We start from the raw sequence: 18276 nt of genomic DNA, 5'->3' as shown, positions 1-18276 counted from the left end.
TTATTCAGCTACATTCAGAAACGCTCACTAGTTACTTCCTGTGTTTTTGCAATTTTCAGTTGGTCTTTTGATCAAAACTTTATATATCATGTGTTTCACTTTTACCTTTATTTATAGAGAATGTTTTTAAAATTTGATAAAGTTTTTAAAAGAGAATAAAACGGAAACACAAGGCTTTACATTTTCTTCAGAAGCTGAATAACATTAATCCAAATTATTATCAAGGTATTGTTTCAAAATTTATTACAAGTTACAAAAAACGAAAGTAAGCATAACAAAACAAGGAAAACTTATAAAGGACAAGCAAAAAAGCAACATTACTGAGCCTTCAGCAAGTCTCTGGGATTCTCGCATTACCCTGGTCAGAAAGAAAGATGATTCAGCTAAATTTTGTGTTGATTATCAGCAGCTAAAAGAGGTTATGAAGAAAGACAGCTAATCTCTTCCTAGAAGTGATGACATTCTGGTCACTTTTTCTGGAAGCAAATGGTTTTCAAAGCTTGATTTAAAAAGTGGTTATTGGCAGGTAGAATACATCCTGCCGACTGAGAAAAGATAGCTTTTACTACCAGACAAGGACTTGCTGGTGCATTACATAATCCAAATGGCAGTTCAAGGTGATGCCATTTGGATTATGTAATGCACCAGCAACATTCGAATGTCTCATGGAGACTGTGCTCAGAGGTCTTTCCTACACAATATCCTTCCTTAATATTGCATATAATATCCTTTCTGTCTGATATATCACAATGACATCACCATTGTCAGGAAGAGGTTTGAAAAGAATTTAGAAAATATTAAAAATATGCTTCAGGAACTGAAAGAAGACAATCTTAAGTTGAGTTCCACTAAATGTAAACTATTCAGGCCGGACATAATTTATCTTGGGCAAGTAATCTCTGTGGAAGGTGTGTCTATGGATCCAGAAAAGGTGTCAGCAGTTAAAGATTGCAGATGCCCTGAAAATGTCTATTAGCTAAGAAGTTTCCTGGGGCTTTGCACTTACTACAGGAGATTTATGAATTATTATCATTTGATTGAAAGACCCCTTCATGAGTTCACAGAGAACAAGCAAAAGCTCTTGTGGACAAAAAAATGTGAGGATGCATTTAACAAAGTGAAGGAAGTTTTGACAATCCTGATGTATCCTGAGCTTGACAAACCATTTATTCTTGATACACATGTGAGCAACAAGAGTATCGGTGCTGTTTTGTTCAAAGAAATAAACGGAAAAGAAAGTGTCATAGCATGTGTCTATCTAAACTGGAGCACGTGTCTATCTAACCCAGAGAGGAATTACGATGTCACCAGAAAATAGTTACTTGCCAAAGTTAAAGCCTTAGAACATTTCCATCATTATCTCTACGACAGAAAATTCCTGCTCAGCACAGATCATGCATCATTGAACTGGCTCTTAGATTTCAGGAATGCCGAAGATCAAACAGCTAGGTGGATAAAGAGACTCAGGAATATGATATAACTATTCATCATCAGAAGAGATTATCATATGGAAATGCTGATGCCCAGTCTGGAAGGCCCAGAAAGCTGCTGGTATGGTTCCAGGAATGAAGTGAAATACAGGCTACTTAGTCTAGTTTTACATCAAGTTACGAATCCAACATCATCTGACTCAGACCCATGAAATGAGAAAGAAGTCACGAAAGACCAGTTGGAAGATGGCAGCAATAAACTCATTACAGTGCAAAGTCCATAATCCAGACCCGTAGGGATTTTGGCGATTCCGGATTATAGATCATCAATTTAAATCTGATAAGATGGCATACAGAAATTATACAATTAAAAATATGAAATCGTAATTTATGAAATAAAGAACAATTTTGATCTAAAGGGTATCAAATTTTACAAAAAAAAAGCTTAATATTTATCTGTTTACTTTATTAAACATTTCTTTCATTGTAAGTTGTTTAAGATGCTTTCACAAAAAATTCAAAAAGTTCCTTTTTCTTGTGTCATATATAGTGGACTTTCCAATGCCATACATCTCGCATAATTTTGAGACAGATAGGCCTTTATCCATTTTTTACCGGATTATAGATCATCAGTTTAAATCTGGTAAGATGGCATACAGAAATTATACAATTAAAAATATGAAATCGTAATTTATGAAATAAAGAACAATTATGATCTAAAGGGTATCAAATTTTACAAAAAAAAAAAAAAAAAAAGGCTTAATATTTATTTGTTTACTTTATTATACATTTCTTTCAATGTAAGTCGTTTAAGATGCTTTCACAAAAAATTCAAAAAGTCCCTTTTTTCTTGTGTCATATATAGTGGACTTTCCAATGCCATACTTCTCACATAATTTTGAGAAATATACGTCTTTATCCATTTTTTGCAGCAAATCCATTTTTGTTTAATGGACATCGAAACATGCTTTCGCTTTGTAGATCCTTTGGCAGCTCCAGAATTGGAAACTCTTTTTGACATAATCGAAAGTTCAAGCTTAATTTTTATAAAATTGTTCTAACAGTCTGCAAAAAATAATAACCCGGATGCAATTAGAAGATTAAGGAACAGCGCAATCTGCAACATTAACTGAAATGTCGTAGATAATTTTAGTCTAGCTTATACCGTCCGTTATACATTAAACACCCATGCGTAAACGCATTATGCAAATGCATAAATGCATATGTGCATAAAGTTTGTAGCTTTGAGGTCCGTATTATAGATCATTCCGAATTATGGACATTCGGATTACAGACTTTGTACTGTATTAATTCAATGTAATCTTCAAATAGGAAAGCTACTGGCCGGACATTTTGATTTTGAACATTTTGATCTATACTTCCAAGACTCATTCCATATGGGAAATAGCATCTTGTACCAGAAGTTTGAATTGGATGATGGAAAGGCATTTCGTTGGCAGCTAATACTTCCAAAATTTTGAATCCCTGACATCCTTAAAGAATTATATAGCAGTCCTACAGGAAGCCACTTTGGAATAATGAAGACTCTACAAAGAGTTTGAGAGCACTTTTGCTGGAGTAATGCAAGGGATGATGAGTAGAAATGGTGCCAACCTTCAGATGCCTGTGCGGGTTGGAAAGGATCGAAGAAATGCAGCTGAGGAAAGCAGCAGCGTTACAATATAGAAGCACCTTTAGAATGCATCACCTTTGACATACTGGGGACTCTGCCATGAACTGTTGATGGCAACAAATACATCCTCATTGTCATTGATTACTTCACCAAACGGCCTGAAGGGTAGCCTATTCCTGATCAAGAAGCTATCAGAGTAACAGAGGTACTGGGACAAGAAGTTATCTCCATTTTTTTTGGTATATCACAGTGCTTCCATGAGATTACCGGCTATTCCCCATACCAGGACTCTTTGGCCATGGCCTTTGTCAGCCTTGTTATCTTCTGTTTTGTCGCCCTCCTAATGCACCTTCATCACCTGAGGAATACATCCAATATCTCAAGACATAGTTTGAAGCGATCCACAATTGTGCGTGAAAGTGAGTCAACTTGGTGATGGAGAAGATGAAGAATAAATATTACAGGAGAGCAAAAGGACATCTATTCAATGAAGGTGACAAGGTGTGGTTGTGGAATCCAATTCAATGGAAAGGACTGTCTTCTAAACTACAGCCACCTTGGGATGGTCCTTACACAGTCCTAAACAGGCTGAATGACACAGTAGTTTGGATCCATAGGTCATCGAATTCTAAGCTTAAAGTCGTTCATTATGACAGGCTAGCCCATTATTATGCCCTTAGTACGTAATCCTCTGTATATAATATGAATAGTATACTACGACCAAATCTTCTAATATGAATAGTATACTAAGACCACAGTCCTATTTGTTTCTAAATTTGAAAAATTTATGCATACACTTATTGATTTAGTATTTGATTTGTTTTATGTTGCTTACTGAAATTATTGTTTAAGTATTGCATTTATTTACCTTAGTTGTAAGTATAGTTTCCTGTCCAGGAATTGTGCAGCCTTTGGGAAGGGCTATGTTATGAATTTTGCATTTGCATGTAGAGGCATAATTTTAGTGAAATTATATGTGAAATTATTATATTTTTCTGTATAATGTAACATGAAAATCTAGAGGGAGCATGCTCTGTCAGAAAAATAAGAATACTCAGGTAAGTTTATTTAACATTAAGTAATTGGCTATCTTGTTAAATTGCCAAATATCACCAAGGGGGCAACAGTTTTGGCGACTAATTTTTGTCAACAAATTTGGTGAGAAATCGCCAAAAGTTGTCAAACTTAATGATCATTTGGTGACATTTTGGTCTGGTCACTGTATCTTTTTAATACAAATATAGGTATTGTAATTAATAGGTATTGTAATTGAATAAGTGGTCATCATATTAGCTGTAACTGTATCTTCATATGGCTTCCAGTAATTTCGAGAAGCAGAAAGTAATAGAAATATTGTGGCAGCCGAGTGAACACTATATAAGGCCAGAGACAGCATCTCCCCTCAGTTGTTGTTGTGAGTTGTTAGTTCAGAGAGACTTTGAAGTACTGAAAAATTCGCCTTTTAGAGGTGCTTTACTTGCATTGTGTTTAATAGTCTTAGTAATTTGAAGTGTAACTACTGATCATATTCTGTGGTACTGTGAACACCTGTATGAGTATTTCCGTGGAATGTTCCAGAACTCTGAGATGTTTCTTTTGATGAAATAAATTTTATTAACCTATCATCAGACCTGTGTGTATTCAATCTATTTTGAACCCATACACATGCAACAAAATATAGCTGATGAAACACAGAAGTGCTTCACTGATCAATCTAGTATGGTTATACAACCCAAACTGTCCTCTAACCAATTTTCTTGTGTGGTGCTTCACATTCACATACCCTTCTAGTTGACAAAATATACGCAATATGATTCAAATGAAAATTAAGACAGTTTAACTTAATTGTTAATGAACTTATTGTCACAGCATGAGTCTGTGGTACTTTAATTATTAACTGTGCAGATTTACTGTGTTACTTTAATTATTAACACAGTAAATCTTTAGCATGTCTTTCTTTTAAATACTTAAGAAAGGGACTTCCTAAATTATATTGAGCTTTACTTTCATCCTATCAATATGTATATTATATTTGTATTCATATTTAGAATTTAAAAAAGTACTTAAATAAATGACTTATCAGAATCATATTACGATACACTACATGTCTGAAATTTTTGTGGAACTTTGATTGTGTTAACTTCAGAGAACAGCCTGTAGTCCTTCTTAGTCCAAATCATTGAAATTCAACTGTTGGAATTTAATATACACATAACAAGATACACTCCATCTAAACAAATAAGCAACATACAGTAAAATTAGCATAACTTGAGAAAAAGAAAGGTAGAAAATAAGAATACTCAGGCAAGAGCAACGGAATTTGCATATGTACCTTGCAGTAAAATGCAAAAGCAGTTCTGTAGTAAAATATTTCCACAACCAAACTTAGGGTTGTGTAGTACAATGGATATAAAAACAGGTTAATTTCAGCAATTGTTATTTCTTTGAGTTGGATGTTATTTTTGTCTGGTGCTCATTTTTCATTTCTTTGTTCCAAATCTCTGAAATGAAATGAGATGTTGACAGCATGTTAGTGAAAACATAGGCTAGTGTGCAAATAGATTATTCATTCTGGAGAATGAATGGAGGTTGCCCCAGCCTTAAATGTAAATCATTCAATCATTAGTCACTCGTGGAATCACTATCAGAATAAACAAATAGTGTCACAAAGATCTAGTAGTGGAGATTCTAATGTTACAATTGTGCCTGTAGGTCATTATCTATGTCTGCAAGCTCGGTTTTATTAGATGAGTGCAACCCATCAAATTGCTTCAAGCACTGTGATGTTATCAGGAATAGTTATACCCTGACAAACTGTTCGCAGGTGGCTGCATGAAAGTCATCTTTATTTTACATGACTCTCAGTTCATGTGTCATTAACATCGTCTCACAGAAGAGCTAGATTAGTAAGGGCTCTGGATTTCATACACTGGACACCACAGCAATGGGCCGATATATTGTTCACTGATGAGTTCCAATTATGCATAAACAATAAATGGATACAGATCTAGAGAATTCCAGGAACTTGATCTCAAGCTCACAGTATCACTGAAAGACACAGCTACAATCGTGCTAGTGTCATGGTTTGAGCAGAGATATCAGAACTAATTTCTACTCCTTTCCTCCCAGGTCAGTGACAGAAGTTATTTATCAGGATGCGATCCTCGACTCATATGTTTGTCCATACCAGGAAACATTTGTCCTGATGCCATATTTATGGATAATAATGCATGAGTACATACAGCTCGTGTTGTCAACCAATACTTGGAATGTGAAACACTGCTCTGAATTAAATGGCCAGAGTATTCACCCATCTTGAACACAATACAGCATATCTCAAATATGCTTGGGAGATGTCTTTCTACTCTCAGTCCTCTCCAAAACCTTAATGACTTGACAACATCTCCTTGGAGAATGGGCACAGATCCTGCAAAGTGCTATTAACTAACTGCTTGCAGGTATGAATCATTGCTGTCAAGCGTACATCTCTAGTAGAGGTGGTAAAATATCCTACTGATGAATATTTGCTACTACACATTTTATAGCACAAGTTAGGACATTATTGTTTGTACTGCTTATTTGAAAAATAATTTTTATTTTCTTCTTATTTTGCTTTGGTGTTGCCACTTCTTTTGTTCAACAACTATGAAAATTTCAATGTGTTTTAATACATTATCTTCATTTTATTACCATTTTCCTGTTTGTAGCTTATTTTTTGAGACAGAGTGTATTTCAAGTCCCAGATGGAAAACAATCAAAATGTAGCATATTTAATTGTGTTTTACAAAGTAATTAGCTTTATTACATACATAATTTAATACTTGGCTCAATTCTAAGAATTGCATTTAAAAGGTAAATTAATTCATAAAACACTACATATGTAACAGAAATTTCATCAAAAGTGACAACAGAGCTTTTAAATAACACCTTTTTTCCCCAGAAGGATAGAAAAGAATAGCACTTACTGCATTTAATTTCATCAGAAAAGTCTCCACAATCATTTGTGCCATCACACAAGACGCTCTGTAGAACACATTTTTCATTTTCACACTTAAATTCGGTGTCTCCACATAGAGTTATATTAACACTTTGACCTATAATTTGAAACATTAAGTTATACAAGTAAAAAAGTACAATGCAGACAACACATAAGACACAAATCAACATGGCTGAAAATGTAAAAATACAATAATTTTTCCTATATATATAATATAGAAATAACTAAAGAAATTTAATGAAGTATTGCAAGTTATAGATAGTAGTTTTAAATGTAAAAAAAAAAAAAAATACATTCGAGAATTACATGAAAAATACCTAACAGATTTTTAAGATAAGTAAATCCATACTCATATGAAAATGTTAGGCTTCAGAGCACTGAATAATAATTTAAATTCATGGCTTGTTAAACAGTATTTTTATTTATATATTTTATTGTAACAAGCACACAAATGTATAAATAAGTAGGGGAGTCAACTGAAAACCATAAAAGTAGAAATAAAAATCCGCATGTGGCTCCAGTGAGCTGTAAGTTGGCATGCCTGTTTGCGATAGTATGCCGGATGTCTCCTAGGTGGCAGCAGCCAGCAGATGCACAAACACCGGCGCAACAACAGTTCCAAAATGGCAGCCCCACTAGCCACATGCACCAGCGAGGAGCAGCGTTCTGTGATTCGGTTTTCGCGAAGTGAAGGTGTGAAACCGATTGACATTTTTAGGCGAATGAAGGTTCAGTATGGAGATGCGTGTTTGTCACAGCCACAAATCTATGAATGGTGCCGGAAATTTGCAAATGGTGTTTCGTACGTGGCCGATGCTCCACGCCCCGGCCAGGCTCAGCATGTAGTGACTCCAGAGACCATTTCAGCCGTTGAAGCCATCGTTTTGGAAAACCGCCGTGTGACAATAGACGAAATTGCAGCATGTGTACACATAGTCATGGATCGGTACATCATATTGTGCATGATGTTCTCCAGTTTCATAAGGTGTCTGCAAGATGGGTGCCCCGACAACTGACGCCTGAACTGAAATAGCGACGTGTTGATGCATGCGAAGACCTTTTGTGGCGTGCTGAATGTGACAGTAATGCCTTCCTGTCACGAATTGTCACTGGTGACGAAACATGGGTGCATTACCATCAGCCTGAAACAAAGCGAGCGAGCAAGGAGTGGCGCCACTCCTCATCACCAAAACCCAAAAAGTTTCGGACACAGCCGTCTGCATGGAAGGTTATGCTGACCCTCTTTTGGGACGAAAAGGGCTTCATCTTGGAACACTACATGCCACGAGGAACCTCTGTGACGAGTGCTACGTACTCGGACCTCCTAAAAAATCATCTCCGGCCTGCCATAAAAACGAAACGACGTGGATTGCTGTCAGCCGGTGTGCTGCTGCAACATGACAATGCATGGCCCCATACGGCGTGTGCAACGGTTGCGACCATCACAGACCTGAAATTTGAATGCCTCCCACATCCCCCTTACTCGCCAGACCTCGCACCAAGCGATTTCCATCTGTTTGGTCCGCTCAAAGAAGCAATGGCCGGCAGGAAGTTCCACTCCGATGAAGAGGTACACAACGCGGTGCACGAGTGGTTGTGCCATCGCCCAAAAGACTTTTTTCTGCAGGTATTCAGGCTCTTCCGAAGCGCTGGCGGACTTGCATTGAACGAGGAGGGTACTATGTTGAAAAGTGATTTACTTCTGTACCCTGTGTGACCAATAAATAATATTTAAAAAAATAATTATGGTTTTCATTTGACTCCCCCTCGTATATATTGTTGAATTTTTTCAGCATCCCAGATAAAATAAACAAACTAATGATTAAAACAGGTATCAGCAATAAAAACACAAAAAAATTAACACAATCAACAATTCTTGGTTTTTTTTCCTTCCCTTTTTTAAATGTACCTGGCAGAAAATTCCAGATTTAACTCAAACATAAACAGGTGACTACCAGGCAAGACAAAACTGAATTAATGAAGCCCAGTTAAAAACATAACTGATCATTTCTGGAATTGTGATACTGGATTTCTGGAATTTCTGAATATTGTGAACCTAATACAAAGAAAGTCTATGTAAAGAAGGAAAGGCTCCATAGACGTAATGTAAAACAGTTTGTCTTCTACGCCGCTAGAAAGAAGAGGGACAATTCGCCAAGGGATTTGGCGACGGAACCTATTGGCAAAAATGTCCCCCTTTGTGATGTACCTGGTCGAGATTTTCCACCTCCGCCACGTGTACAGGAAATTGAGGAACACGGGTTAAGATGAATCGTTCTTTGACTTTTCGCGATAATTTAAACTCGAATTTTCATGCTTTTTTGCTTTACTAGTTGAACTTGTATTATCCATATCGCAGTTTGTTGTCTGATTTTATATCTGTCAATATGTACAAAAAAAAAAGTCACACAGCTTTAAACTCTTGATAAATGTGACTTTTGAACTTTGACATCAGCTTCGAGTTTTGGCACTTTTTGGCGACAGATATTTCATGCATGCGCAGTTGTGTCCCTTTTCGTTCGGACGGAACCACTCCTGCTGATGCGAAGCTTTCCTTCTTAACAATACATATTCTTTGCCTAATATCTTAACTCATGCAAAGAATAAATGGTTTATTAAAATTTAAATACATGATTAAAATAAAATTTACATACTTACAAAAGAAATTTATTAAACATTATGATTAAATGTAGTTTTCCCCTTCAGAGGGTGAGGTGAGGTGGGGTGGGGTACGGGAAGAGTTATTTCAAAATATTATTTGAAGCAATTTTGAATAATGTCATTAAATTCAGTTTTTCACAAAAGAAGAATTAACACAATCTGACTGTTCAGTTTTTTCAGTAGGTAATTTTTTAACATGTGAAATTTCTTGTAAAGTTTTAAAACACTATTTTTTTTTTTTTTTTTTTTTTTTTTTTACAGAAAGCAGATCTTTGATGATATTCATACAAATTTAATATCAGTTGTATCAATTAACAACATAGCTTAATGCAAAGATAAGGATTTTAAATCAACATTTCCCAAAACTCCTAAATTAAATATAAATATACAGTCAAAAGTCGTTAATCCGGACTCATCGGGACTTCGGCGATTCCGGATTATAGATCATCAGTTTAAATTTCGTAAGATGGCATGCAGAAATTCTAAAATTAAAAATATGAAACCGTAATTTATGAAATAAAGAACAATTATGATCTAAAAGGTATCAAAATTTACAAAAAAAAAAAAAAAAAAAAAAAAAAAAGCTTAATATTTATTTGTTTACTTTATTAAACATTTCTTTCAATGTAAGTTGTTTAAGTTGCTTCGTTTTATGTGATAATACTTTCTTTTTAATTCTATAAACAGACATAATTTCTTGTTCAGTTACAAAGTTCCGCTGTTCAAGTCCCGTTAATTGCTGTGCCGAGAATACTGACTAACTTGTCAATCAAAATTTTTTCGTTTTCACTAACCTCTCTGTCACATTCTTCATGTCTTTATCCATTTTTTGCAGCAATTCCACTTTTTGTTTGTTGGACATCGAAACATACTTTCGTTTTGTAGATCCTTTGGAAGTTCCAGCATCGGAAATTCTATTTGACATAATCGAAAGTTCAAGTTTACTTTTATAAAATTGCTCTTACAGTCTGGAAAAAATAATAAGCGCGATCCAATTCGAAGATTAAGGAACAACGCAATCATTAACATTAACTGAAATAGATAATTTTAGCTTACACCATCCGTTATACATTAAACGCGCAGGCGGAAACGTATTCTGCACTTGCGCACACGCATATGCGCAGTAGCCAAGGTCTTACGCGCACGCGTAAAACGCCTGTGCGCATGTGCCAACACGGCGTCAAAGTTTCTAGCTTTGAGGTCCGAATTAACGACTTTTGACTGTATAAATAAAAGACAGAGACACGGAGAGAAAGAATAACTTAAATGAACGAAAATCAGCTAGTAACATAAAACATGCATTTGGCTGAAATAACACTTTAAAATTATGTAAATTAATTATTCATGGCTACGTTATACAATAAAATATTAACATAATTATGTCAGTTATATCAATATCAGTTATTCTATCAGTTGTATTAATTAACAACATAGCTTAATGCAAAGCTAAGAATTTTAAATCAACATTTTCAAAAACTCCTAGATTAAATATAAATATATAAATAAAAGAGAGAGACATGGAGAGAAAGAATAACGTAAATGACAGAAAATCAACTGATAACATAAAACATACTCTGGCTGAAATAACACTTTAAAATTATGCAAATTAATTATTCATGGCTATGTTATGCAATAAAATATTAACATAATTATGGATTACAATAACACAACAAATAATCAAATATTGTATGAAATGAATAAAATACAGCAAATTTATAATCCAGACCACTGCAAATATATGCAATGGTTATTTAGTTTTTAGTTCCAATTTTATCTGTTTATTAAGGAGGCAGCAGTTAGAATAATTTAACATTTATATTTTTGACAATAACATGTTGGTTTCATGGTAGCAGTTTATAGCTGAATTGTATAAGTAATTTACTATAAAAAATATACATTTAAGGTATTCTTGTGTGTCTTTTACTTAAACATTAACTGGACCTACATGAACGTTTTTGAATGGAAATTCTTCAACCTGAAGCATATAATCTATTTAGTCTACACCTTACATCACAATCTTACAGTTAAGTTCTTTTGTTAGAAATGTTGAATAGAAATGGTAAAAGCAGAAAACTGCAGTGAAACAATTTTATGTAATTCTTTTTTTAGCTGCTCATATGAATTTAAATTTACTTCCCCCCAAAAAAATATATATATAGTTGAAAAATTTACCATTATATTAAATACACAGTATTTATGATCAAAAGATTAAACAATAATGTCAAACAATTTACCAAAAGATTCAAATTCTATGCCTCTTTACATTTAAGAAATTATTTAATTCTCAGTGGCTCAATAAAAGTGAAAAGTTGAAAAAGGTGTGCAATTGAACTAGTTGAAATTCGAAGTGGCAGGCACTGGGTGTGAACATTTTAGCACATTTGGAGGGAAAAAATTGCTAAGCTACACAGAAAAGTGAAGAAGGCATATTCAGATTTGGAATTAGAGCCTACAATTTTTTTCTTCTTCTTTTTAATTTGAGAACGATACACTGATACTTGGCTATACTTAGAAATTGTCCTACAGAAACTTAAGGACAGAAAACTTAATGACTTAATGACATTCATTTAATACCATTAGAAACTGAATTTCACAAGTGCATTTCAGAATTCTAAAATGGGTTAAAATGAACTTGCTTACCACAATGTTCTTCATTCTCATCGGTATTATCACCACAGTCATTAATACCATTACATACCAAGCTTCTAGAAATACATCTTTTATTGTCACATTCTAAATCATAATTTCTGCACAAGCGATTTGCTATTTAAAAAGAAAAGTATTTAAAATAAATGAAAGAAATTTGAAATATACTAATCAAGCCAATAAATATAATTAATACTCACGGCAAAGTAGTGGCTCATCTGAGTTGTCTCCACAATCATTATCCCCATCACAATAAAAACTTTTTATTATGCATACAAAATTCAAACACTGAAACTCATTAGGTTTACACACATTTTCCACTGCAAGAAAGGAAGATATATAAAAACCAAACTTGGTTTAACATTAGAGAATAATAATTACAGTATAACAAAATCTGACCTATATTATAATAACACAACACAAAGAGCTTAATCAGAAGTTCAAAAGTGCAAAGTTCTAATAGTTTACAATAACAAATTTTATTACAGAACTTTTACATTTATCAAAGGCTAACATACCTAAAAGATGTTTCACTTTAAAATTAAATTAAAAAGAACAGTACAAAAAGGAAGGAAGTATCACCATATTTAAATCTGTAATACATTTTATTATAAAGATCAACACTATTTTGCAAGCAAGATGATTGTGAAAATAAACTGTGCCTTTGCCCAGAGCTGAACTGAACACAGGATCTTCAGTGTGTCACACTAATATGTAAAACCTAACACCACAAGAACATATGAAAGGAATTCCTTAATTCTCTTAAAATTATATGCAAATTTCAACAAAACAAGCAGTTTTTCTAAAGCAACTAGTCAGCAATAACCTCATCTGAAAGAAAACGTACAGTCAAACCACCATCCAAAAGTCAATCAAATATACTTTAAAAACTTTCACTGCAGAGGTAAAAATAAAATGCATTAAAAAAATTATTTACTGAGAAGCATAATATAAGGGACTATCTCATATTAATTTGCCTTATTGGAAATGTTCACCATGCTTTTTTAGTTTTATTGATTGATTGCTCTAGTGTGTGCCCACCATTTTGAAAATAGTTGTTGCCTTTCATCATTAGCTTGATAAAAAATAGTCAGAAACAAGTTTGCAAATCCTCCCCTAAGTCAGCAACAATTTTATGATATTTCAGTGGGGGTGTGGATGGTAAGAAAGCAACTAAAGCACTTATTAATGTATGTTCTTCTGATTTTACTGTAACTAAGTCTCTAGCAGACATCTGCATCCTACTAGATGACTTAATTTTTGTAAAACTGAATAAGAAAAATTAAACTAAACCTCATTCTTTTAACTAAATGCTTGTTATATTTTTAGATCCATCCTTTCATTAACATCTGTTCCACTGCTTTCTTCCGAGTTTAATTTTGGTTGTGTTTAGTTTAACAATTATGGTGCAGCACAGGAAAGTTAGCTACCGAAAGCTTTCATTAAAAACTCTAAGAGAAATTAACTGATATAATATACAGAGAAATTCAAGGAAATACCTAAGGAGCCAATGCATTTACTCGGATTTGAATCTAGGTCAATGCAAGAATAAAAAATCAATGGTGCACAAGAGCTTGTGTAAAACACTTTCAACTTGTAAATGTGTAAGTAATCTAAACTTGATCTGACAAATAAAGAAAAAGGTTTTACACCCTGGAAGTTATGTGCAGAGCTATAGTTAAAGACAATACCTTTCAGACAGAAAAAATATTATGAATATTGTAAGGGATAATTTTGATATTTGCTTATATTTAATTATTACTACAGAGTGCTATCGGTTTTTTGGACATGATATTAATATTGTTGAACACCCTAACTCTCTTCACATTCCAGATTATAAATGCAACAGGATTACTTTGAGAACTTAAAATTATTTTATGACTCGAAAAACTCTGCATTGAAGTAAAATGACATAAATCAGTATTTAAGTGATGCATTTAATGAACTTTTATATTAAAGTTTAGTGCAAACTGAATTCTTATAATTTGACAGTGACACTTTTTATTATTGTAACAGAATTAGCTCATGCACAACCTGTTTTTAGTTAAAAGAAAGAATATTAGCTTTTCTAGAAATCTGATAAAAAATTTCAGAGATTTTATTTCAATTAATAAATAGTGACAGTCATGAAGAAGATGCTATCAGGCATTATTTCGATATTAGAAGTTACACTCTTTGAAATGCTGCTATATCAATTTCAAAATGCATTTTACTTATTGGATGTTACATTATTAGATTGAATTAGCTGAGCAAATAATTTCAGTGAAGCTTCTTAAATTTATTATAATAAAAATAATTGTGCAGAGAACTTTCCTCGCTTCTACAAAGAATTCTCCCTTCCCCCTCCAAAAAATTTAGCTTCATATAATACGGTTTAATTAAAAATGATTATTATAATCAATCAGTTGCACGATCATATTAATTAGGTACTAAGTTAAATTAGCATACAACATTTTTTTCAATGTTAGATACAAGCACAATATGAATCTGGTTTGCATAAACTAAATAAGACCTTTTAGTTCAAATATTTTTAAAGCCAAGATAAAATGCATATTAAACAATTAAAAAGCTACAAATGTCACATTATACTGCAGACCACACTGAAAATTTCTTTAAAAATACCATAACCATTTTTTAAACTGATATCCTAGAAAGTAAAATCATAAAAGCTACCAGCATCATGCAATTACCTAGTGCAAGATTATACATGAAAGAATAACCTTGAACAAAGTAACTGCTTGGTTCATTTTTGAAAATTTCATTAACTATTTATAAACATCTCAAAATAACAGTTTTATGAATAATTAAAGTGTAACAAATATGCTCATTTTCAAGTAGTCTAACATAGTTCTACTTGAAAATGAGCATATATGTTACACTTTATATGATCAGAAACTAATTACAAAATATGATTCTGATCATATATGATCAGAAACTGATTACAAAAGAATTTTATTTTAACATTGAGACTAACAGCAGCCTCTGCTAGGATGTTCATCAGATGCTTCTTCATCCCCACAATCATTTTCACCATCACAAACCCAGTTCTGTGGAATGCACTGTCCAGTGTTATTGCAGCGAAACTCCCGTTCACCACACTGACGTGTGTCTGAAACAATATTAGAACCATGAATTTTTTTTAAAAGAATTACACAAAATAAATTTTGTAAAAACATAATACACAAGAACTTATACATTAAAAATTTTATTAGTAAAAGAAATTTTCAAAGCTTACACAGTTATACCTTCATATCTGCAATCAGGGTTCATAGCCACATTTTAGTTAAAAAAATAAGCACCTATAAGCACTTTTCAAGCACATTTTAAGGAAAAAATAAGCACCTGTCTAATTACATTATACACAACTGCATAACCTTAAAAGAAAAATTAGACTTGTAATTTAAAATATGAGCAATGCAATATTTATTAAGAAAATGAGCATTACCTCAACCACGGAAAATAATTAACTTTTTTTTTTTTTAAATTTTAAATGACAGTTCAATTTACAGAATTAGTTTACAATGAGAGAAAAAAAAAAACTATGCAGAACTAAACTATATTACAAGATTTAAAGATGAAATTTCAGTTCAAAATATAGACAATAAATAATAATAAGCCATATTAATTGTATTCGTTTGGCACCTAATTATAAATACAATTTATTTTTTTACTCATATTAATATTTAAATAATTTAACTTAAATCAAAATTCTGAACATTTTCTAAATTTTCATTGCATAACAGTTTTCCCTTTACATATATTTCAAGCAAAGTAATTTAAGTAAAAAAGAAGCACATTTTTGAAATCAGAAGACGGGAATTGCTTCATGCAGTCTCTTTTAACAGTAAAAGCTTAACTAACCCGCATACTCGGAAATTGCCGAATATTCCGTATAGTAACTGGAAAAAGAGGAGTTGGGGAGATTGTAGCCGTTCTTTAGATTTCTCGGCTAAATAAATAAATGATTTTGACATTTCGATATGTGCATCATATAAAAATAGACCAACGGAACTGAGATATATTCTGTTTAGAAAGCACAGTAAAACTCTGTTAAGTGTTTATAAACAAATCTCAGACTGAACATCAAAATGAATTATCTCTGCAAAATACCACAAACATTATTGCACAATACGTGCGGCGTATTGCGCAATTGTATCCTTCCACATGTGATATTACGCAATCAGATTCAACAGCTGCAGGTATTCGGAGAATAAAGAACTAAATAAAGGAAAAGAAAGAGACTTACTAATCTGGGATGTTTCTGATTCTAATTTTCAACAGACTGCGTTAAATTTCCGGAATAGAATCAATCTTCGCTTGGGTTGGGTAGACCACAAGAAATTTTAGTCCTATTCAATCCAGATTGGACAGTGACAAAAAATAAATCCGGTGCTTCAATATTAGAGATTTTGCGGAGAAAGGGGAGAACCTCCAAACCTCCGTACTGTAAAATGTATTGGGAAAAAAAAATTTTTTACTATTCGATTACTTTCCTTTTATTTAAGCCATTCCGAATATTATTCCCTAGAAAGCTAATCTGTGTAAAAACACACCGAATTTTTGGAAGTTTATCTATACTTCAGCAGTTACTGCAACTATATTATTATAAATATTCATGCATATGCTCATAATATAAGCATAGCGGTCATAATAAACACGAATATGAATTCACCACGCGGAACAAGAATGTAAATTATTAAAATCTTGATAGAAATTAAAACGTGTGTAGTATTTGGTTGGGAGGAAAACAATACCGAATGTACCGGAATTTTCTACCATTTTCGCAATTCTTTGACCAATAGAACGACGTGCACCTGTCTGCACTCTCGCGCGCACTATATGTTACAGCTATGAAATGAAAGGGAGAAAAGCAATTTCCAGAGAAAGGGGGAAAAGCAATTTCCGGGAGCATGATTCACCATCTGACGTTGCATTTAAATAATAAAAGATGTTTATTTAGTTTCGGCTTTAGTACGGGAAAAAAATGCGCGTTCATTAAAAAAAAAGGATTAAAAAAAAGCACTAAAAGCAAAAAATAAGCACTAAAAAAAAAAAAAATAAAGGGCTTTAAAGAAAAAGTAAGCACCTATAAGGGCCTTTATATTTTATTTTCAAATATAAGGACTTGTAAGCACTTGTAAGGACCGCTACGAACCCTGTGCAATTTACATCAATAGAACAAAAGACAACAATAATCTGTTAGGAAAGTCAAGTAATAAAGGATTACAATGGAAGTGAAATAAGTAGCAGCTCAGATATGAAAATTTTTTTTAACCAACATATGAAAAAAGAAATGATTATTATGAAATTATGTCTGCTTACCTATCATACATAGATGACCCCTTACATTCACACAATTTTTAGCTTATACACTGGTTTGGTGGTACGGTGGCAATGGATATCCATACAGTATCCATTATCCATCTGATTTAGCAGTTTTTATATTCATATTTTGCTGCTAAATCTGCCTTCCTTTTGCAACTAGTATTCTTACTGTTTTATTATTTCTCTGTTATCACAGTTTTCATCTTTATTAACTCTTTACTTAATAATGACAGTGATACTGCAATTGTTTGAAAACTACCTACAAGTTATTAGTGCAAAAAAAATTAATTATTTTAATTCTTGCCATCTTTTGAAATAGCATATTACAATGCATAGTACAACTACAGTTCTCCATTTCTTATTTTTTCTTGCAGTTAAGCTTAAATCTCAAAATATCTTATTTTCCTAATAAAAACAGAGAGAGTATACTCTACAAAGTGGTTCTCAAAGTATAGTTTGTGACCCACAAAAACACTGGTAGAGAATTTTGGGTGGGTCATGGAAAGTTTTGGTGCACTTTTTGCTTATTGTACAATTATGTATATTTATCTGTATTAATTCATTTATTATTTCTAATTAGCAGT

The 18276-nt window shown here is 32.9% G+C and overlaps 1 protein-coding gene across 7 annotated transcripts in view; it reads right to left on the bottom strand.

Moving 5' to 3' along the window:
- LRP1 (LDL receptor protein 1) overlaps positions 1 to 18276 on the bottom strand; it is a 627804-nt gene that overhangs the window by 230467 nt on the left and 379061 nt on the right. For all 7 annotated transcript variants that reach the window (XM_085820318.1, XM_085820321.1, XM_085820322.1 and 4 more), the window contains 4 exons: positions 15342 to 15476; positions 12568 to 12687; positions 12362 to 12484; positions 7029 to 7157 (listed from right to left, as the gene is read on the bottom strand). In XM_085820318.1, the coding sequence (XP_085676444.1) occupies positions 7029 to 7157; positions 12362 to 12484; positions 12568 to 12687; positions 15342 to 15476 (507 nt within the window). The remainder of the gene's footprint in view (positions 1 to 7028; positions 7158 to 12361; positions 12485 to 12567; positions 12688 to 15341; positions 15477 to 18276) is intronic.

Source organism: Stegodyphus dumicola, chromosome 7, assembly GCF_044657685.1.
Source record: "Stegodyphus dumicola isolate Sdum_Otavi_A_Nest chromosome 7, ASM4465768v1".
Taxonomy (NCBI): Eukaryota; Metazoa; Arthropoda; class Arachnida; order Araneae; family Eresidae; genus Stegodyphus; species Stegodyphus dumicola.
Note: the sequence above shows the minus strand (reverse complement) of the source record. Positions and strands in the feature narration are given on the sequence as shown.